At 43.0% G+C, this 23,444-nt stretch overlaps 1 protein-coding gene across 1 annotated transcript in view; it reads left to right on the forward strand.

Moving 5' to 3' along the window:
* The window catches only part of LOC136198321 (uncharacterized), a 30,642-nt gene that overhangs the window by 2,634 nt on the left and 4,564 nt on the right, over positions 1-23,444 (forward strand). The window contains exon 2 of the mRNA XM_065988233.1: positions 695-23,390. Within this exon, the coding sequence (XP_065844305.1) occupies positions 695-23,390 (22,696 nt within the window). The remainder of the gene's footprint in view (positions 1-694; positions 23,391-23,444) is intronic.

The following is a 23,444-nucleotide window of genomic DNA, read 5'->3' on the forward strand; positions in this document are numbered from 1 at the left end:
TCACGCGTGTACCGACATCGTTGCGCGAGCGTTGAAACGCTTGAAAGGGGTCTGCCCGAGCTGTTTCGCTCAATCGTTGAAGTTCTCTGTACTGATAGCCAGCGACATGTAATTTTTACGCGAAGATCTAAATGAAAAGGCACGCCGGAAATCATCGAGCCTTCGATTTACATAGGAACCTGGTGCAGTGTGCGTTATAACTAAATTACTCGTAGCGAAATTTAGGTCTGCGTGTGTCCTAATTTGTCTGGAGCCTCTCTCGGCTCACGCAATCTCTACAGAGTGCGTTCTGACCCTCTCGCTAACCCCATAACGCGCGAGGTCTGGAGTATCGAGGTAGCGATTCGCGACGCATTTTACACTGTTATCACGGCAAAATGCCGACGGCATTCTTGTATGAGCGCACAATTAAGCACTTACCTCTCGTGATGTAAAGATTGAGGAAGCGATTCTTGGCGAAATTCTATATAGAATTAGGAACAGTCAGTCGTGCAAACAAGAGCGTTTAGTGCAAATTAGGGGTACGTAAGTAAACTTGTCATGTTAGTTTTACTTTTATGTCTTTCGTCTTCGTTTTTTTGAAAACGTGTGAGTTTTAAATATACATAATCAGCTGCTTTTGGGTATATCACAGCACTCTTAGAGACACATCCCTAATTCGGAAGACTTTGTTACTACTGACCTTTTTTTGCAGATGTCCGAAATCTCTTCTTTTGAACGTGATGCAACTACTTTACAGTCGAAGCTCTACTGGCGATGGCCGATTGGTGCTTGCACCACTTCTCAGGGGCTGTCGCGTGTCAGACATGGAGGGCTACAAGAAAATGCTCAAGAAAGATGTGAATGACATTTTTAAAGAACTTGAATGCGTCTCATCGTCGTTTCGAATGCTGACTCTTCTTCGAACTGCAGAATTCTTGAAGGGTGTTGAGCAGTTAAATCTTTTTATATCTATTCTGGAGAGTTTTCTCGCCTGTGATAGAAAGGTAAAAGAGATTCTTCTCAAACCTGTAAGAGAGGAAGAGGAAACTGCAATGGAAGAACGCGGATTTTTTGATCTACTTTTTTCTTCGTTTCTGAAGATCTGTACACCTTCCAGAGCCTTGAATAGAAGCGAAGATTCTGTCGCTGAAGGCAGAAAAGGCAAAATCACTGAAGAACGTGGGACGACGCCTTCTAAGAATTCGGCCGTGTCTTTAGTACTTACTTTCATGAATGCACTCTCTGAAGATCTTAACGAAGTGTTTCTGACAAAGTTGATTCCGGACTGGCTCGACTCCTTGTCCGAATTTTCCATAGAGGAAACGTATTTGCTCATCAGTAAGCTTTGTTGGAAAATTCATCCTGATGCCACGTCTTTCTCTACTGAGAGTTTAAGGGAGACGACGCTTGCTGTTCCCGTTTTGCAGTCTCTTGTTAAAGTTTTTCAACTCAAGCGCAGATCGTGTTTGGAAAATGAAGAGCAGGATTGGTTTTGGCTGTCGCAGCTCCTGGAGAAACTGACGAGTGCTTTTGAGAAATTTCCTTCACACTGTGCAATTGATATGAGTATATCTACCGAGACTCTAAAGAACACTCGCCTTCTCTATGGACAAATTTTCAAGAGTCTTAGACCTGACGCTTTTCGGAGCGCAGTCGATTCCTTACATGGATACATCAGACAAAATACTGAAAAAGCCAATGAAATCAAGCTCAAAATGAACTTAGACCTTCTCCGCCTTCTTCTTTTAGAGTCTCACGACAGGAGGGGTGCTGTCAATATTCGCATTCTTTGCAGCATCTTGGAGAGAGGTGTAAGTTCCTGCTTTTCTTCCGTGGCAGATTTGATCGAGAGCGAAGTTCGTTCTTGTTCCGAGCTATTTTCTCATCTTTTCATATTTGTGTCTGAATTGCTTATCAACCGCGACTCAGAGCTTCCTAGCGGAATTGTAGAATTTCTGTCAAAAATTGTCAGGTGCTGTTCTGAAAGCCGTCCAATTAAATGCCTGGCGTTGCAAAACAGTTCAGAGTTGATGAAATTATCGAGCAGTCTTCTTCACATTCTCGATCACCGAAAAACAGACGAAGACTTAGCTTGCCTCGTCTTGCGGCAGATTGTTAGCATTTCTGCGTCGTCCAAGACTGTTCCCGATGTTCTTAGGTCTGAAGAGGCCGTAGAGATATATTTCCGATATGCACCTCTGCAATTGTGCCGTCTGTGGTGCACAACTTGCCTCGCTTATTGTCTGAGCGACGGTCGACAAAGCCGTCAGGCTGACTTTAGCACGGCGTACGGAAGGAAGTTGTTTGATTTGGATACGTTTATTTCCTGCTCGGTAAATCAAGCACTTTCCGCTCAAATATTTCGTCTCTGTTGTGAATTGGAGCTGCCCGATGGAGTTTGCGTTGGGCAAATGTTTGTTGATAAATTACTTCTTCGGCTAGGCGACGACTCGAAATTGATTTTTCCAAAATTACAAGCAGTGCTAGGATTGATTGAAGAGGAGGAAATAAGCCACGGTCAAGCGGAAGTTCGCGTTTCGATCTCCTGGCGCCTTCGAAGTTGGCTGAAACAGCGCTGTGACGTTTTGCTTACGTTCGTGCGCGATAATATCAAAGAACCGCCAAAAACTGCAGCGGCTGCGTTGGATTTAGTGTCAGTCGTTCTGAAGCTTTCTCGTGATGAAAGAAAGCGTCTTGTAAGGACTGTTTTACCAAAAGTTGATTACTTCAAAATGAAGCGCTTGCGAGACAGAAAAATGCAAAAGGCAACAGCGTTTTGGCAGTTGTTTTCGGTTGACGTGTCCGAAGACACATCGCGGACTTTTGAGACGCTGAACAAGGAAGATTTTGAAGAAGCAGTTCGTAGTCTAGAGGAGATACGAAATAAACTTGGACCGTCGCCAAAGAGCGTTGAGCTCGAAACAAAATTGCCGAAAGGAGTTTCTCATTTTGCAAACAACAAACGCATCAGTGTTTTTGGAGAAACGTTTGATCTTGTTTCTGCCCCAGAAGGTTTTGAGGATCACGTACCACAGCAGTCTCTAAGGCTCGTTTGGGTTTCCTCAACAAAACGTAACATTCTTCGAGTTTTAAAAAGTCAGCAAACTCTGCATCCTATTTTGCTAGAAGGTGATACTGGCGTAGGTAAATCAGCGGCAGTAACTGAAGCGGCGCGCCTTCTAGGCCGGCCTATCATTCGCTTCAACATGTCACGATCTGTGACATGCTCTGATATTGTGGGGCATGTTTCGCTTTGCGCAAAAAGTGGCCAACTTGTTCACTTTGAACCTGGGCCCTTTACAACAGCCTTTGAAAACGGAATATGGTTATTGCTCGACGAACTGAATCTAGCTTCCGACGAAGTTTTGCAGTGCATTGAGTTGGCATTGGATACTGGCTGCCTCGTAGTTGACGACTACTCTAGTGATCGAGGAAGAATCGAGATTAGAAAACACGAAAATTTCCTTCTGTTTGCTACGCAAAACCCCAACGCCGGCGATTTCAAGGGAATGCGTGAGGCTCTTTCTGAGACGTTTGTTTCGAGATTTCAAACGCTCTCGCTTGAGCCTCCGGCGAGGGAAGAACTGATAGACATATTAGCGAAGACATTTAAAAATCAAGTATCTGTTGGCAAGGGCCAGAAAGATATAATTAAATCTTGGGCAAAACGAATGGTTGACTGTCATGAACGAATAAAACAGGAAGCGATGTCACCACAGTTTCTGCCAGAGGGCCCAAATGCTATCTTCACCGTCAGGGAGCTTCTAAAATGGGTTAGTGGCGTTATTTCTGCAGTTTCGGGCGAAGAGCGAAGGTTCAGCATAGCCAATTCACAAACCGACAAGTTTAAAGTCAATGAGGTGTTTGCCGTGGAAGCGTTTTGCGTTTATGAAACTCGATTTAGTTCGTCTCTTTGCCGCCAGGCAGTTCACAAACGTGTTATGGAACATTTTCCTCATGAAAAGCCAGAAGAAAGCGGCCTTTTTGCGTTGCAATTTATTCCACAATGTACCTTTGAGATGCATCCTTGCCTAAAAATTAGTTTTTCAGACTATTATGAAGCAGTAGAATTTTGCCATTACGAGGAGATGATCCGGTTTCATTGTTTACTTTCAAGCCAACTTCTTTCTTCTTACAACTGCGTATTCCTACCTTTTTTAGTACCCGAGTGGGCTGAAATGGGATGTGAATCGCTGGACGAAGTCGCTACTGTCGGATATGAACTATACGCCAAGCATATGCCTGTCTCTTTGCACGAGCGTTTGAGCAACCTAATGAAGGCTCAGTTTGATAAGAAGCTGAAGTTTCCCAATGTTCAACATCCACAGTATACAAATTTTGTGGTTACTCCCTACATTATGAAGCTTTGGTTTTACATCCTCCACGCCGTTAAGCACTCCCAACCGGTGCTTCTTGTTGGAGCTCCGGGCAGTGGAAAGTCAGAAATTATTTTGCAGCTGGCTTCAGTAGTGGGAAGACAAACAAATTCGTGGTGCATTACGCCAGAAACTGAGTCTTCTGACTTAGTTGGAAAGATTGTTCCGAAAGAACCGGCTGAATGGAGTGATGGCATTGTCACTAGATCTATTCGGAAAGGACAGTGGGTGCTATTGGACAATTTGCTAGACGCTGATTCTACTGTTTTAGAAAGACTTAACCCTCTTCTGGAGAAAGATCCCTCTTGGGTTTTAACTGAAAACGGAAAAACCTCTAATTTATTCTTGGATGACTCGTCGGAATCATTTAGGTTTTTCTCAACGGCAACCGTAAGTGAACTAGACAAAGGCTTAGGAAAGATGTCTCCTGCGTTTGCAAATCGATTGACGATAATTCACGTTGATGATTGCGCTTTTTCAGAAGTTGGTTTGACAAGTTTGGCAACTTTGGCATGGAATTTGTACAACAGCGACCCAGAAAATTCGAAAAGTGATACGTCGGAAGAGTGCAGGGCCGTTCAAGTGACCTCTACGTTTCTGCTTAACGTCAAACGGGAGTTTCCAGTCTCACAAGGTGGTCCTCTCATTACGATGAGAACTTTAGTTCGAGTCATAGGAGGTGCGAAAAGGGTTCTGTGTGATCTTGCAGATTTTCACGTGACAGATGCTTTGTACACGTGCTGCCAATTATCAATTTTTCAGCAACTTGGTCGCTCTGCCGAAGATCGTCTGGATCCTCTTTTTGAGGATCTCATAAAGAATTTTCAAAAGCTTAAAGGTTCTTCGCCGCCGTCTTTCATTGACTTCTTAAGCGAATACAACAACGACAATGACGATAGTTCCTTTATCTTGGATCCTGAGTTTACCCCGACACGTTATCGATACGGAAATGTGGTTCTTTTTGGCATTCTAGTTAAATTACCGGTTCTTCTTGAAGGCCCGCCTGCCACCGGTAAAACGTCACTTGTTGAGTCTATCAGAAGGCGTTGGAGCCACAAAGGATGCCTACACCGAGTGATAAACTCCGATTCAACGAGTGTTCAAGACTATTTGGGAACCTATGTTCCTTGTGGAGACGGTAAATTCAAACGTTTAAACGGCCCCCTTAGGAGAGCAATGGAAGACGGAGGATATTTTCTTTCCGACGAATTTAATTTAGCTGATCCTTCAGTGCTTAACATGCTTCTGCCTCTACTTGAAGGTCGGAGACTGATCTACGACCCTGTTTCTGGAACAGCCATTCGTGCTCACAGAGAATTTCGTTTTTTTGCAACGCAGAACAATGCGACGTACGCGGATAGAAAACCCTTGTCGGTCGGACTTCGCAGCCGATTTCTTGAAGCGCAGGTAAAGGACTTCGCTAAAGGAGAACTTGCCTACATTCTCCAGAACAGAAAATACTCCTCCTCTAAAGGAGGTCCTACTTTGGGCGATTCTTTGGCCAAGAAGCTCGAGAAGGCGTGTATTAAAATCAATGAAGCTGTCCAAGAAAGACGTCTTCATCTAGGGAGTGGAAATGCGTCCGTGCTGCTAACTCTGCGAGAAATGATAAAGTGGATAGAAAGATTCGTGCTTTTGTCGGATGTGAGCGAAAACAGAAAGTTAGAAAATCTTTTGGGACGAGCAGGTCTTTCTTTGCTTGTTCCTCGCCTTCGACCGTCTTCCACTTTGTCAAACTTGCAATCGGTGGAGAAACTCAAAGAAATTCTTATGTCGTGCGGTCTTTTGCAGTCCTTCTCCAATAAAGCACTCTCCTCTGTTGTTAAGGAAGCGTCTGGCTGTCTTATTAGCGACGGATTTGCTAAAAACCGTATTCGAAATAACGACATTTTCAAAAATTTATCGTCTCGCCTTATTCCTAAAGATTACAAGCTGACTTTTGCTCGAATTCACATGGCGGTTGAAGCAAAAGAGCCGGTTCTCCTTGTTGGGCCAACGACGTTTAAAACAACAATTGTGGAAGATTATTTTAGGACGCGAAATCTGGAATTTGCAGTTGTTCAACTCTCTTCTGATACGCAAGTATCTGATTTGCTTGGGCAGATGCACCCGTTTTCGTTCGATGCGGCAATGCACGAACTGCTTCAAACAGCTTTGCAGTTGTATCATTGCTTGAGAAAGAGATCGCTCTCTTCAGCGTCATCAATACGCCAGATTATTGAAGAGTGCAGAAGATCTTTCGACGAGTGGCGAGAAGATGAAATGGATAAGGAGAGAGAGGAAGCTTATGAAGAACAATTGCATGCATCCCCGCAGCTCAGCAATGACGAGGCTGATGACGATAGCGAGTTTGACGACGAGGCATCTGAGCAAAAAAGCGTAGGCGGTGATAGCCGTTCGTCAGAGCACTTTCTTAGCACCGACGAGGACGGAAATGACGAGGAAGAGAGCACCGGCTACAGCGATGAAGATGTTTCTTTCCAAGATGCCGTTCTGACACAAATAACCGCAGTAGATCCCACAAGCCAATTTCTTACCGAAGACTCAGAGGACAATGACGATGGCTCTTCTTCGACAGAATCTAATACTAATGCAGTCCCACATCCCGAAGCGGCTGGTTTAGTACTGACGGTGGAAGCCGAGAAGTTTCTTTTTAAAGCGTGCTTCAAGAAGCTACGTGAGGCTGTGTCAGCTTTGAAAGAAACAAGTGCCACAGTTGGCTTCCTTATAATTGAGTTTCTGTCAATTTTTGATATGTTAGAAAAGTCGGCTTCGGACACAGGGAAGCCTGTCTTTTTATTTAAGGATGGTCCTGTGGCACTGGCACTAAAAGAAGAGAAGTCGCTATTTTTTGAAGACGTTGACTTGCCATCTCAAGCTGTTATAGAGCGATTGAATTCTTTGCTCGAGCCAAGCAGAACGCTCTTTCTATCCGAAGATGTTACTGTGGGCGTACAGGTAGATGTGGCTCTCGCTGGTCAAGTTATGCCAGGACTCCAGATGCTGGGATCTTCAGCCATACTTGCAACTGTACATACAGAAGGATGTGATGGAGTAAATTTAAGTCCTGCTTTGAGATCGCGCTTCTCGGAAGTTATCCTTTCCTCTACCGATATCCCCGATATTCTTGCAGTAACAGAAAAGCGTCTTGAAAATTCGTCTTTACCGAAGACTCGCAGGCGAGAGCTAATAGACGTAGTTGAAAATTTGGCGGAGGGCTTACAGAAGGAGAGCAAACTTTTTAGCCTCAAGACTGTGACCAACTTGTTGACCATTGTTGAATCGCTGTACTCTTCTCAGGTTGATTCATCTTCTGAACAACACGGTAATGTTAATTTGTTGGATTTAGTAGCTGTTGCATCAAAAATCATCCTCGTTGACCAATGTGACAAGGATCGGAAGGCAGCCATAGACTTACTTCTTGGAAGCCTGAAAGTTGGAGTAGAAGAATCTGGTACTCTTTCAAAAGAAATAGTGTCCTGGTTATGTGAAGGAGCCGAAGGTTTGAGTGAAGGAAAGGATATATGGGAACCACTTGACTTTTTGGAACCCATGCAACAGTCGATTTGTCATAGAACACTACCAGTCGCTGCGAAAGTCTCAGAGAACGTTCAAACTCCCGTCACAGATGAACATATTAAAGAAAATTTTACATTCACAGCAACTCCTACTTGCATCGATAATTTTGTTCGCGTCGTAGTTTGTCTTTCGTCAAATCTTCCTCTGCTTTTGCAAGGGCCTCCGGGCATTGGAAAAACAGCTGTGGTACAGCAGTGCGGCGACCTCTTTGGTTACACGGTAGAAAGAATAAACTTTACTAAGGACACATCTCTTGAGAATCTTATTGGTTCTTACGTTCCAACATGGAGCGGGGCGAAGTTAGTTTTTCAGTGGCGAGCTGGAAAGGCTTTGACCGCTCTAGAGAATGGACACTTCCTGTTGTTAGACGAAATAAATTTGGCATCGCAGGAAGTTCTTGATGAAATTAAAACAATGATTAATCCAATGTTGAAATCCTACTTCGTTAAAGGATTGGGGAAGCCGGTTCAAAAACACAGTGACTTCAGACTTTTTGCCACAATGAATCCAGAATCGGTAGGAGGGGGGAGAACGAATCTTCCTCGTTCAATTGAGAACGCTTTTCTAAAAATCATTCTACAGGATTATAACAGAAGGGAAGAAAGTCAAATATGTATTCACCAGTTTTCCGTTAAAAATTTGGTTCCTGGACTTCTGCAAAAAGAAGACATTGATGCTTTGCTCAGTTTTCATTTCTTAGTGAAAAATATGATAAATCGGAGGGAAATTGGGCGAAGAGGTGGACCTTACGAACTTAATGTTCGTGATCTTCTGAAAGTTGGAGACGTATTGGCTGCAAACATGAAGACCCAATTATATCATATGGAAATATCGGAAACTTATGCCTACGAACGAAACGACGCTCACGTGAAGTCAATTAGGACCGCAGCATCCATGGTCTATTGTCGTCTTTTTCACGGACGCGAAGACCAACTTAAAGTGCAACAGCGCATTAACCAATTCTTCCCTCTTTTGCAGCAAGAGTCAGATATGGCTGCAAGTAAGATTTCAATCGACAGCAATCTTCCGAATGTCACTCGAATCGGCTCTGTCTACTTGGCTAAAGGTCAAACGGACTCAGCATTTTTGCCTTTAGTTCACACCAACCAACTGAAAGAGCAGCTTCAACTATTAGGATGTGCAGTTTCAAGTGGAAGAGCTGTCGTCTTGGAGGGTGGAACGTGTAGCCGTAAAACGTCACTAATATATGAGTTGGCTCGACAGTGCAAGCGTAAACTTCACGTATTTTCGTTAAATACTGAGACGGAAACCGATATGCTCATTGGACGATGGGTTCCTTTCAAGCCCATATCTGCTTTGCAAAATTTGGTACATGAAAGTTTGGCGGAGTTTGAGAAAATGCTTTGTTTTATTTTAAATAACTTTTTGCAAAGCGGTGACCAGTCTTTTCTGAAGGACATTATTCTTTTTCTTGCCAAAAGTGTCGAGAAAGCCTGGAGCAATCAAGATGAGAAGGACGTGTCACAGCAGATGATCATAGAAGCAGAAAAAGTTGCTGATGCTTTGAACGACATTGTTCAGTTGTCCGACATGCTAGAGGAACAACTTCTCATTCAAAAAACGGGCCAATTAAGACGAAAAATTCTCAGAAAATATATAAGATATTTAAGTACGTTATCACGCTCCCTCGTTGAAAAAGTAACAGCATTTCGCAGTAAAATGACTGCGTTTGAATATGTCGAAAGCGCTCTTGTGGCAGCTATTCGTAGAGGCGAGTGGGTAGTCCTGGACAACATATCTGCTGCTCCCTCTGATGTTGTTGAACGGCTTATGTCGCTTATCGAGGCCGTTCCCACTCTGCGTGTTTATGAGAGCCCGGAGAGTCCGCTTCTGTCGAGAGAAAATGGCGGTATGGATTCCAACTTTTGCTTGTTTGCAACAGTCAATTCAAGTCGTCAGTCGCAAGGAAAGTTGTCAAGTGCGTTCTATAATCGTGTAATTCGCATGTGGTTGCCCGAAGTTGACGAAGAAGCGGTGGCAAAGAGTGCCGTCTCAAACGATCTAAGGGAAACCGAACTTTCTATTCTTGTTCTGGGAATACTAGGAGATTTGCCGGGAGCGCATATTCTCGCGAAAGTCATTGTTTCAGTTCACTGCCGTCTTAAACGATTATCTTTGAATCGGCAGCTTCTGACAGTTGGCGGATGTTCTTTCACTTTTCGCACTGCCCTTAGAGCGGCGAGAGAGTTGTCACGCCGTTTACGGAGTAGGAAACATTTGGCTCATTTCAATGAAGTTCTACAGAATTGCTACGTTAAGTGTTGTGTTGGTAAAGACCAAGCTAAAGCCTTAGACGAAGTTTTAGAAGTCTTTAGAGAAGCTTCTTGCGATCCAAGTTTTGAGTTTACTCGACGCAACCTCATGCCTTCTAGCAGCAATGCAGACAAGTTTGAGGAGGAAGCGCTAACTATAAAAGAGCTGGCAAAAATGAGTTTAGTAGGTTCCATTTTAGTCTTTCTCGGAACACTAAATTTCCAAATCAAAAAGGCTGGTACCCGAGATGTCACTAAAGCAGCAGCTTTTTGTCAGGAGTCCATGATGCAGCTAATTCCTCATTTGGGGTCTGAGCGAGATCTGCTTGATAATGTTGATAGCGTTCAGGATGCATGTGCATCAGCGGAACTGGATAACTCTCGCAAGAAACTGATGGATGTTAGCAAAAGAATGGAAGTCTTAATTGCTGCAATTCAAATGTTTACCCAAGGATCAGGTGACATGGCCGTGGCAGAATGTTTAGAGAAATACGCCAACCGAATTTCATCAGAGCTATTTGATTTCGGAGCTAAAGTGAGAAGGTTTTTATGTCAGTCCTCCTTTAACTGCCTTCAGCAAAGACTTGAATATGTTACCGAAATTCTTGTTCAATTTCAGGTGGTACGTGGGGGTATTTCCACGGAATCATGGCTGACTGAATTTACGTTTGTTCAAAAAAGCAAAAACGCTCCAGACGCGATGAAGATTGACAGCGCATTGTCGGCCTTGCAAGACGGCCTTCTACTGCTCGCTCAACAGGCTACACTTTTTCATGAGATGACTTTTTACGCGAATAAGGTGTCGAGTCTAAACAGTGAACTAGAAGCGGCCGTTAACGAGCATGCCTTGGAATCCGACAAACCTTTTCTTCTGAGCTTTTTTCACCAAATAATGCAGCAGCAGATAGTTGCCACATCAGAGAGAAAGCGGTTACTTCAATTCATCGTCGAGAAAGCCGTTTTGCCTCCGCAACTGTTGGTTAAGCTTGAAATCTTCCTTTCCGCAACTCAAATATTGTTTGAAGCTGAAATGAAAATTCCTTTTGCTCTACGGCAGATTGATGATGGCTTTTATGGACGGGACGAAAAGGTGGGAACACTGCACAATGTCTCGATCTACGATAGCGCCATCGCTGCCTGCAAGTGCCTGAAAGACGCTATGAAAAGATTTTCTTCTTCTCTAGCGCCATCGATACGGCGCATTGATGCGGCGCGCAAGAGCGAAAACGAAGAAGGCAAGGACAGTGCAAAGGAAGCTAAAATAACAGCGGAAAGGGAAAGGTTGCGCCAGGAGCTCATCTTGTCAAAGAAGCAGCTATTTATTGGCACCAGTGGAGAAAGTATTCGAAGAGTTCAGCAGCTCTACGCCGAAAGCGCCTTGTCAATCCACAGAAGAATATTTATTGCTGTAGCGAACCTTTTGAAAAAGCAGAAAGATCTTATGCCGCTGAGAAATGCATCCATGCCTCCTCAGGTGAGGAACTTGATTAGGCAAATGCCTGCTACCGAAATAGACGCTCCTTTTGGTTCGGTATGGCTAGCCGCGTTTTTCTGCCAAACGAAAAACATCTTTTTGTCTTCGGAAGGAATTTGGGAACCGTTTTTGGTATCAAACGTAAGCGAAATGAGCGACGCTTTTGAGCGATCAAGATGTTCGCGAAAAGTATTTTTCGTTAGCGAAATGGGTTTCGCTGAGAATCAGACTTTTTCGTTTTGTGTTGTTGCTTTGAATGAAGCCAAGAAGAAAGCTTTTTTCATCAAAGCCGCGGAAGACGATGATTTTGGCAGTGAATTTATTTACGAGGAAGGGCCCTTTGTTTCTTACAAAGAAGGTCAAGCCGACGTGTCAAATTCTCTAACTAGATTTTCTCTGTGCAATGAACTTGAAAAGTTTATACGATCTAATGTAGCTCAAAAGATGAAAATTGAGCGAATTTCGGTTTTCTGTGAAAGCGACAGAGAAATTCGAAGGTTGACAAACTATCAAGTCTTACTGCTTACGGCTTCGTTGGGAAGTGTCATATCTGGTAGCCCTAAGAACATGTTCAAGGTGCAGAAGAAAGTTCTTCTCGAATTGTCAGAGTCTGTTAAGTCTACGGCTAAGATCCTGAAACCTTATTGTCATCCAAGTGACAGACAGAAGTGCCTTGAAGAAACTGTGGACGCAATTCACTGCTTTTTAGTTCTTCACGAAAGTGTTGAATTTGGGCAAAACTGGGAAGAAGAGCGTGAGAGAGAAAGTCGTCGTGTACAGATAATGATTGAAAGGTTTAGTGAAAGTTACAGAAGAAGTCAAGAATTGGCTGTTCCAAGATCGATTAGGCAACGACACCAGCTCTTGTCGCGAATAGGCCGCACACTTGACAGGCGTCTCACTGAAGTGAATTCATCTAATGACGATGATCTGCCTTGGGACGTGAGACTTTTGTTGAAACTTGAGAAGAAGATTCATGACGTAGGAAGTGTTTTAGAGACTAAGCGCTTATCGGCGGCAGACAAATTCGTTCGATTGGTTCGGAAGATATTGTATTGTAGCGTCAGGTTAGTTTGTGATCTTACAGAAGATTGCTCGCCCTGTTGGGTAAGCGAAGCCCATGGGCAAGTCTCATTTGAAAAATGCTTCTCCCTTCCCCAATCTAATGATGGATTTCCAAAATTGTTGTCCGCTCTGCGTGATATGAAGGAAAGTTGCACGAAAGTGTTTTCAAGTTTTCGAGTTCATAGAGATACTGTGGAAATTAGCCATGAAAAGCTGATTTTTGAAGCTGCACGTCTAGAGTCAGATTTGGAGACAATGTTGTGTTTAATGCCTACGTTTTGTGAAGCCATAGACTTTGCGTCAGTTTCAGCCGCAGCAACGGTTTGCGCTGGGGAGTTTAAACCGGCGCACGCTAAATTAACTACAGGCACCAAAGAGCGTCAAAGAGAAGCACAAGAACGAAAGATTTCTGAGTTTGTGGACGATCTTTGCACTTTTCACCGCGAAGCCATATCTTTCGCATCGCCTCCTCTTCAATTTCTCCTTCGTCTCAAACGTAGCATCCACGAAGTGAAATTGCTAAGTCATGATCTTGGCCCAGGATCCGCAGACATATTAGGGGCACTAGAAGGTAAACGGAAAGCGTTTAGTGAGGAGCTGAAGAGTCTGCGAAAACGTGAGAGAACTGCGAGACATGACGCTTTTTCATTTGAAGCTGATGTGAAGCAAGCCTGCCCAGACATTGAGATGGAACCTCGTCAGCGAATTACCAATTCTACCAATCGTGGTCTTATTGATGAATTAGCCAAGCAAAAAACTGGGAAAATGTTTCAAAATGTCAAAATGATGACCGAGCTTTTGAATGTTGTAGCTGGATATTCTATTGAACGGAGTCGCCGCGCCTGTGTCTTAAGAAAACTTTCCAACGTCAAAAAAGGGTTGCGGCTAGCGGAAAGCAGCAAATTAATGAGCGTCACCGCTGAAGACAGGATAGCTCTGGCGGAGTTGGTTGCCGTGACTGGAATAGGAGACCGAGCTGAAGCATATTCGAGTTTATCAGACAGCCTGTTTGATAGAGAACTTAACTTGCAGAACTTGAATGTATTTCTCGAAAAGCTTTGCGCTGTTTACTTTGCAAACAGAAGACCAATTATTTTTAGCAAGCAGTGGCGGCATCTTTGCGCATATTCAGCCATTACATACCTTTGTGAATCAGTTCCAAAGGTAGTAAAGGAAAGCGAAAGAACGGTATCGAATGCCGCTGTGCTTTACTGCCGCACCAGAGAACGATGCAAAGCCTTAGAGAAGTTTATGCAACACCTAACCAAAAATGACGCAACGTCAATTAGGCCGCTTTTCCTTGGAGTGTCAGACATGTACTGTCTATTGTTTCCAGACTGTACTCGTTTTCTTTGCAAGTTAAACAACGTTGAAGAATCTCTTGCTGATTTTGAAGGCGACTGGCAAGAAGATGATTTCGAAGGCAATTTTGAGGAAGATAGTCTTCTGTTGGGAGGAACAGCTGAAGAATCGAAAACATTTGGACTTTACACGCTTTTAGCGGAACGAGGGCACAAAGCGGATACGTTTTTTTTTCACTTTAGTGGGTTTATTCGTGAACTCTCTTCCGATCTTAAGGGTCACATTACAAACCAAGCGGCAACTTTTTGCACTTATTTGAGTCGTGAAAGTTTTCCTGAAATTCAAGTTTGCACGGCAGTATATGGTCTATTTTTGTGCGAGTGGCTATGTAACTACATGTCTTTGGGCTTGTCCAGCTTATCCGGTAAAGGCAAAAGTTTTCACCGTCTGATTTGTGGACTTGCTGCGTCAAGCAAAACGGAAGAAAAAAATAAAAGTCGCAATAAGTTTCTGGCTTCAACAGATGCGCAAAATAGAGTGAGAACGTTTCTTTTTGAAGCATTTGAAATTTCAAGCGTTTGCGGGCCTGTCGACAATTTTTGGAAGGAACTTGGCGCTTCCTTCGATTTTTCAAATTTTCAGGACAGACAATCGCTTGCTGAGTCTGCAGCGCCTGTTTCAGAATCAAAAGTTCTTGAAATTAGAAACCTGTTCAAATCTCTGCTATCATTCACAAGTGGGGAAGCCGACAACCGGGCTAGCGCAAGGTTGGTTGCTGAAAGCTGGGAAAGGTTGCTTGTAGAGAAATGTTCTACAGCGTCTGAGAATCTTACTCGTTCAATAGAAAATTTTCAGAGCACTTTTTCTCAGACGGAATGGTTAGAAGCAGTTTTAGCTCCACTAAAGTTACTGAACGTCTGCTGGACTTCGCTCCGAGGAGCGCTTACTGACGTCAGTCGTAAAGCTTCTGTCTTTTTGACGGAATTCGATTTAGAGCCAATTTTTTCTAAAACCAGACTAAAAGGTAATCGTTTAGAAGAGGTCACTCAGTCATTGGTGACAGCATGTGGAAAGGCGTGCAAAGAGTACGAGGAAATCGAGGCCAACGTTTTGAAACTTCTTAGTTTGTCACAAGAATTTAGTTTGTATGCAGAAGAAGTTTGTTCCTGGGCAACTGCTTCGTTTCTACTGCATCGGGCTAGTGAGGTGTCTACGAATATTGCTGCCCTAACTTTTTTGTACGTGGAACGTCGAGATAAAGGCAACTCGTATTTGAAAGCTATTGAAAGGAAGATCGTTCAGCATGATTCTACTGTCCTCGAAAACTACTCCAGGCTGAACGTCGAATCTTGTTTAGCCCATAATAGAGGGGAACTGGCTTGCCTAGTGAGACAATTGAAAAATCCTTTTGAAGCTTTTGTGTTTTGTCACTCGGGAAATCCTTACAGTTTGCTTGAGAAAGAGATTGATGTTAGCAAGAAGTTGATGGTTTTCTGGGGGTTATTAGGAGAGGCATGCACTAATTTAGTATCAAAACTAGAATGGGTCTGCCGGGAAGTGCATCTAGAAAATGAGGGTGCAGGTTTGGTCAAAGAAGTTTTAGTTGATCTTGGAAAATTACTGTCTCAAGGGATAAAAGACAATATTTCAAGTGTTGCGTCTTTTTCAGACCGTCTTTTGCTTTCGACAACACAATTTTCAAATTTTATTTCTTCTCAAAAATACACGGAGCCTGCAGAGAAACTGCGCGTAACTGTGCGTTTTATTTCTCTAAAAGTCATTGATGCGGGCATTTCTTTGGTAAAAGAAAGATTGCGAAAAGCTGTATGCCGACCTGCTCCGGTGGACATTATCGCGCAAGACTTGGAGCTTGCGCATACTTTGCAGCTAAACCTTCTTAGCGATTACAGTCTCCGTGATTTAGCAGCATTTCTTGAAAATGAAGAGAAACAATCGTTTTTGTCTCTTCGTCTGTTGAGTTCGTTTCTTTACGAAGGATGTCAAACTTTGGGAGATGCAATTCAAAACATGCTTTCCGACTTCCCGTGGTTTAGGCTAGACGTTCATTTTGTTGAAGACATTTTGAAGAAGTTTGACTTATACTGTAACATGTGCATCTCTTTGCTGAAGCGGAATCTGTGCTCAGAAGTTAGACGCTGGAATGCAGAAGTCGGATTTGAAGAAGCGAATTCATTATTTAAGGCTTTTGCCAAAGGTCCGATAGGCGTTTTTGAAAGGGGTTTAATGGCTTACTATGGCCACTGCCAGAGCTCATCCTTTGGCCCTACTCTTCCCGATGAGTTTGAGAAGTACCGATCTTGCATTGGCAAACTGAAGGAATTGACCGACGACGCAATTCAGCGCTGGACTTGTGCAATTAATGATGAAATTGAAGCACAGAGCGCCGTTTGTGAAATAAAGGAGAAAAATTATTTCATGAAATTTTTGGATTTGTTCAAGAAAGCGAAAACTTTGTATGACGAAGCTCTGGCTAAATACACTAAAGCGAAAAAGGAACACGACGAGAGCAGAGAAGCTATACAATTGCACCTTGTGCAGGCTGTGCATTTTTATGCGTCGCTCGTTAAGCTTCAAGGTCCCGATCACGAACTTTTGGGATCGCTCATATCGCTTATTCAGAAATTCAATGGTCTTCTTCTAGTAGCAAAATGCAGGATTGATGATCTGTTTTGCATCAAAGAAGACGGTATCTCTTTCGAGTTTTCTGAACTTACTTTGTTACCGGCTTCAACTAACCCCATTCTACCATCGTATAGTCAAGTGGAATTTCGTGCTGTTGAAAGTGGCAAAAAAAAGGTTAGTATTCCGGTTTTTCTTCGCAAGCCTTTTTCTCTTTCGGAAAAGGCAGTGAAGACACTGACGCTCTTCGTCGATGATTTTTCCTACAAAGTTCAGCAATCCACTTTGTTGGCGATGTGTACAACTCCCGTGGCAGCGGAAAAATTTGTGGTAGACTTTCGTTTACCTAAAAGCGGCCGCACAATTGCTATAACCTTCGATTGCGCATCAAATTTCAATTTGTCTGTACATGATTCTTTTAAGCCTTTATTGGATAACGCTGAATCCTTACGTGAAGGGATTAGAAACTTTTTAGAAGACGCCAAGTCGTTAATGGAGAAGCGCAAATGGAAGCCAATTCCTTTAAGGCCGATTCCACCGAAAGAAGAAACCGCTGAGTGCCAAGATAAGGTAACGTTTTGTAGAGAAAAAAAGAGTCTGACGTCATGGAGTAGAGATGTTGAAAGCAAAACACTTGATTTTTTTTCCCAAGCCATCGAAACCTTCCAAAAATGTTCCGAATGTGTAGGAGACACAACAGGGCCGCCTCTAGCTGCTGTTTCTTACAGCGAGTTTAAGCGATGCAGGGAAGCCTCGCGCACTATGTCGTTAAGTGATTGCTTGACGAATATCAAAATAGGCCAAAAATTTATCACGGCATTGCGGTGTTCGGCGCCAAAGGGGACGTTTTTGTTCAAGGATGGAAATTTACCTTCAGCAGGGGTGCCTGCAGAGAAAGATCTTGTTAAGGCAGCATCATTTGTACAGTGCTTTTCTATGTATACGTTTCACAGAAGCCAGTCAAAGCAACTGTCGCTGCTGCTGCTGTGCTCGTTAACAGCAAGCAGTAATAGAGAACTCGAAGAGTGTTACGATTTGTTGCGCAGTTCTTCAGAAGCTCTAGAGAGGTCAAAAGCGCTTTCGGCTAACCAAGATAGTCTTCTGCAACATCTTCACGATGACTTCACCAGCCTTCAGCAATTTCTGTTAACCCTTTCGCGGCAGTTTTGTGATCTGAAACGAAAGAGCGCTGGGATGACACAGACGTTTGCCTCAGCAAAAGAAGATTTTGACTTCCTTTCGTTTGATCACAAAGAAACTCTGCTTAGAAGCGTTGTTCCGACACTTCATTTACTTGATGACAAAGACAGCGTTCTTGCACCGTCGTTGAAGCATTTCGTGATAATAATGAGATGTTCTAATGCCCACCCTGAGAGCATGCTGGTTCGATTTTGCATCTTCAATGAATCTGTTGCTGTTTGCGCTAAGTATAGATTTGAGTCTGCTGACGCCGCAGATGAAGGTTTTGATGGTTTTGAAATGATTCCAAGGAGCGGAACCATCAATCCTTTGAGCAAAGTTGAAATTGCTGTTGCCTTTAGCGAAAAGGTTTCTTCATCTCGCCGGCGCGCTTTGGTCCGATCCTATTGTTTAATATTTGGGCCTAATAGGAAAGACCTTGAAATGATGGAAAGACGTGTAGAATTCTCTGTTGAGGGCACACTGGAAAGTGTAAATGACTGTATTTCGGTCTCACCCAAAGTAATTGATTTTGGCGTTATCGACATTGGAGATAGGTCCTCTTATGTAGAACGCCAGATAACAATTACGAACACATCTTCGACTCTCATTAAATTTCGAATAATTCCCGGTACAAGTGAGGAATACTGTCCTTCAATCACTTGCCTAGTAAAACGGGGTGAAAACGCTATGGAGGCTCATAAATTTGAACATGACTTACCTTCTGCTTCATCTTTTGACCTCACCTTTGCTCTCGAACTTGGAATTCTTAAAAAACCAAAGCGATTTTCTCAGCAGTTTGTCATTAAGTTTTCTTCTGAAAAAGAAATTTGCGTGTGTGCCCAGGGTCAGGTGGTTCATCCTGTTGTTGTTGGCTATGACGATGACACTGGAAGCAAGCTAGAAGATTCTGATATTCTTTATGTTTCTAAAACAGCCGATAAAGCTTTAACCTTTTACAATCGCTTCACTGTTCCATGTCATCTTTCTCTAAACTTGGACTCAGCGCAAGGACATTATTCAGATTTTAATTTGGAACCCGCTCCTACCCGTTTTTTTATTTTGCCCAGAACATCTCAAAGAGTGTTCCTTAGTTGTAAGAGAAGGGAAAGCTACTCGCCATCAGTTTTGAATGTGAAGGACGGCCGTCACGCTAAGCACTACATGCATGGAAACAGAGTGGCAGCGGATTACTTGCCAGCTGAAACAGATCCAGTGTATGACTGTGAAATAAAGTTCGTCAGTGGAAAAAGCGAAAATGTCCTTATACCCAGAGTCGCCCTCAGTTTGACCCTTGATGGTCGGCATTTTCCGGTGAAAGAAGAAGTTGAAGTTTACAGTGATACTCTTGAAGTAGGTGAACATCAAGTTGTGAAACTAAATCCAAATGAAAAAAAAATTGTTCAGCTGCATTGGACAGCCGGGTCATTTTTAGAAAAGCCAGAAAAGCCCGACATTGTCATTTGCCGGCGAGTAAAATCTGGCCGAGATATCCTTGTGCCAATTCAAGTCAATTTTAAAAACCAAGTCACTAATGTGGGCCTGATGTTCATCAGTAATCCAAAATACACCTGCGCTGTAGTAGACGCGAAATGCAATATCGTTCAGACTCGGTTTCGAGTGAAGATTGGATGTGAAGCGTTGGCTGACGTCGCTTTTACATCTGTTGGCGCCGAATCTTTTGAAATTTGCAAGGGTCAAGTGAAGCGTCGCAGAGTTTTCTCGTTTTCCGTGAAAGGCGAAGAAGAAATGCAGCTCCAGTGCAGTCTCAAGTCTGACGCTGAATGGTATGGACTTTCGATAAGAGTGGGTCTAAAAAACAAATTTGTTGGCTTTAACGGAAAAGCTTTTCTTGCTTGGCGCAAGTTGTATATGGTAGGAAAATCGTCTACTTCAGAGCTTCAGGAGATTAGGCCCCTCTCTTCCAAGCTTCAGCAGGCGCAAGAGATTATGCCACTCGCTTCCGATGTGCAGAACGTTCGACGGCATTTGGCTGAAGCAATTAGCGAAGACAGTTCTCGAGATGTTATTCGACACCTTATAGATGCCTTTTGCCAGCTTCTTCATAAAACGGAAAGAAAGTTTCGTCTGGCTGCAACTTTACCTCAATTTCTCAAATTCTTAGAAAGCTTAGAACAAAATTCAATGGCAAAATCGATTATTCTGTCACTTTTAAAGTATTCGCAGAACTCCCAGGAAGCTGAATTCGGCGTTCTGCTTGCCATTAAAGAGAAGAGAGGCAGTGATTTTTCAATAGGGTGGTTGGCAGAGGCATTAATTTTTCCGAAGACACAAAATCTATCTCCCTCTCGTTGGATTCTAACATGCTCTATCCAACTGTTGGACTATGTGAAAAGCAGCGTTGTAGCAAACAAATCCGTAAGAGAAAGTTTACAGAATTTTGTTCAACTGTTGAAAAAGTTCGACGACGTCAGCCACCGATTGCCGCAAGAGCCTACAAAGAGATCATCACTTCTTGCTTTGTCTGAGGTGGCTGTCAAAGAATCAATTGAAGAAAGCTGTATTGGCGCTCTGGCAGCTAAATTATATGGCTGTGTGTGTCAAAATGCAACGGATTTTTTGAAGTGGCTTTCCGAGTTTAGTAGCCTGCCGCTTTCAAGCAGAAACCGAAGCTGCTCAGTTGGGCTGCTGAGGTGCTCGGTGAAACTGGCTTGCTCTCCTCTCAAGGCATGTGACATTGCTTTCTACATTGCAGAAGCCGTTGAGTTTGTTTCCTCGCGAAGCAACATCGCTATTGGTAACTCAGCTAGTTTGGTGCTTCAGCGAATAGGAGATGCTCTCAGTCAGAATCCTCTTACATTTCCTTCCATTGACACGCTTTTTAAGCTATTTTGCAACGTTATTCAATGTTTAACGGATTCGAATTACCTAAACAAAGTGGAACGCATTCTTATGCTAGTTCCCTTAGCGTTGAAATCCTCTGATGTAAAAGAAACATACGCTACTATAGGCAAAATTTTTGCTGCGTTAGTAAACAGCGCTTTTTCAGGCCATCAAGCAGTAGAAACGGTGTCCGGATTTTTGCACCATTTGGAAAAGAGTGATGTAAGAAGTCAAATCGAAAGTTACTCAAATGTCCTTGTCTCTTGGTTCACCCTACGCAGCAAAAATATCTTAGCCGATGCTATTAGCAAAGTAACTGCTGAAGCTCTTTATCATTCTTGTTACTGCTTGGAATGGAAAAGTTTCTTTGTCGAATTTGACTCTAAAACTGCTTCTTCTGTTTCCGGGAAGTGCCGGGAATTATGCAGAGTGTTTCAGACAGACCAGCCACTTTTTAAAAGTATGGATTTGTTGAGAGAAATTGGTGAAATTCTTTTGAAAAACGAGTCTGAAAGCTTTGCGATATTGTGTAAAAGTCTTAAAGAACTTGCGCAAGACAGCATCGGTTTTCAGCCCTGTGTTGCAGCGTTTGAAGCGCTAGCAGCACTCGTTAGCAAGTCTAACTTCAACCAATTTCATGCTGCTGTAAGTGGGGTGGCAGCTAAAATGAGGCTTCTAAATCGTGCAATGTCGTTTGAAGACCCTTCTCAACCTCATTGCAGCATACGACAGACTATCGCTTTTGAATCGTTTCAGCTTGCCTCTGCGATCATTTACTGTCAGAGTTTAGGCGGAGAAGTTGACAAAACGTCGTTTTCGTCTATTAGAGGTCTTTTGAATAGAGCCGTGCTTTCTGACGAGCTATCCAAAGCCATGAAGGCGACCTTGTTAGACCTTCCTGCGGCTCTCATGAATGTTGCTGTTTTGTTTCTTCCGGACGAAATAATTAGCATGTGTGAGCCTTACACGAGAAGAGCAATTCAGCTCCTAGAAAATCAACTTAACTTAGAGCAGCTTCTGACAAAGATTGTTATTAGCGTGGACAAAGCGAGAGATGAAAATGTTAAAAGATTCTTATTCGACGGCATTAAAATTTTTAAGCAAGTCGTGACAGAAACCAAAAATGTCTCCGAACTTTTAAGGTTCGCCGGTTCTTTATCAAAGAATTTCGACGCCGTAACGATTAGAGAATCTTTTGACGAGATAGATTATTACGACTTTACGACCAGTGGATATTTGTCATTCATTGCCAATTCTTCAGTTTTTGACAATACCTCTTTTCTAGCAGATTCTAAGAATGCGGCTAAGCATTTGAATCAAGCTTCCAACAACGTTCTTTCTTTACTTCCACCAAGGTGGCCTGTCAAATTTGCTCCATTCATTTCTGAATTTGTTTCAATTTTGTTGCAAACTAGTGAAAGCGACAATCTTTGCCTTAAAGCTGTGGCTTTCATATTTGACCAAATAGCTTTATTTACTACTAAGCCAAGCTGCAAAACCCAGTCATTTGACGTGTCGTTTTCTATTACTAAAAGTCTTCTCTCTATTGGAAATCTAAGCATTCCTAATAAACAGTGGGATTTTGCCGAATCTGTTCTGTCAGTCTTTCGGGAGGCTTCATCACTTGACATTTCCTTAATAAGTGATCTGTGTTCTCGTACGTCTAATCAGACTGAAAAAGAGTTCCTACTGCAGCTTCAATCGAGCTATGAAACAATAAATGTCGGCGGTTCCGAACGAAGTTGGGAGCATTTTAACTGCTTCTTGCGAAAGTTTGCAAAGATGTCTGGTGTGACGTTGCCAGTTTCCAATGTCCTTTCTTCTGTAGTAGAGGTTTGTTCAGCCGTTTTCATGGAAGAAGTCGATATTCAAAAGAAGAGCTTCGAGGTACTTGACGCTGTCATCAAGTGCGCAGCGGAAGTGGAATGTTCGTCTGAGGATCAGCTTCTTCTTTCCGACATTAGGAAATACTTTTTCCTTCTCTGTGAAAGTCATTGGCAACTTCGAACCTGTGAAGAAACGCAACAAGTCGTACAGCGACTTTTTGAAGAAGAGGAATTTGATATCGAAAGATCAATTGAGGCGGTTACGGACTTAGCTGACAGTTTGGGGTTGATTAAGAATGCAAAACGTCAAAAGGACTACAACGTTCTATTCTGCAAGTTATATCGCCTGAGTCAATCATCGGAATGCGGTAGTGGCGAAGTAATCTCTCTGTGCCGCACTGTTGTGTCACTTGCCGTCAATGTCGAAACAACTTCGTTTATTGAACCTAGCGACGTAGCCCTTTTGCTGGAGTTCCTTCACCGTTGTTGGAAGTTGTCTAAGGATGAAAAAAGTTTTGATTCTAATTGGGAAAGTTACGTTATGTACAGCATAGGTGCAATATTGACATTGCTAAATTCTCCTATGAGCAGAAAAAAAGAAATACGAGAAGACGACTGTAGGTCTTCTGCAGCCATGCAAGCAGTTGTTACAACTCAGCGGTATCTAAAATGGAGCAGTTCAGAAGACGAGGAATTCTGTCTTAACTTACCCAAACCTACGTACAGGCGTTGTCTCTCTACTGAATCAGAAGTTTCAAGCAAAAGCACTTCTAAAAGTATTGAAGATTTGTCCGAATGCGAAAGTTCGGATGAAAGCGACAGCGACGATCAAGCGGAAAATAGTTTCCTCGTAAGGATTTTATGTGTTCTTAGCTTACTTTCGCTGTATAATAATGTTTTCCTG

The sequence above is a fragment of the Oscarella lobularis genome, chromosome 19 (genome assembly GCF_947507565.1).
Source record: "Oscarella lobularis chromosome 19, ooOscLobu1.1, whole genome shotgun sequence".
NCBI lineage: Eukaryota > Metazoa > Porifera > Homoscleromorpha > Homosclerophorida > Oscarellidae > Oscarella > Oscarella lobularis.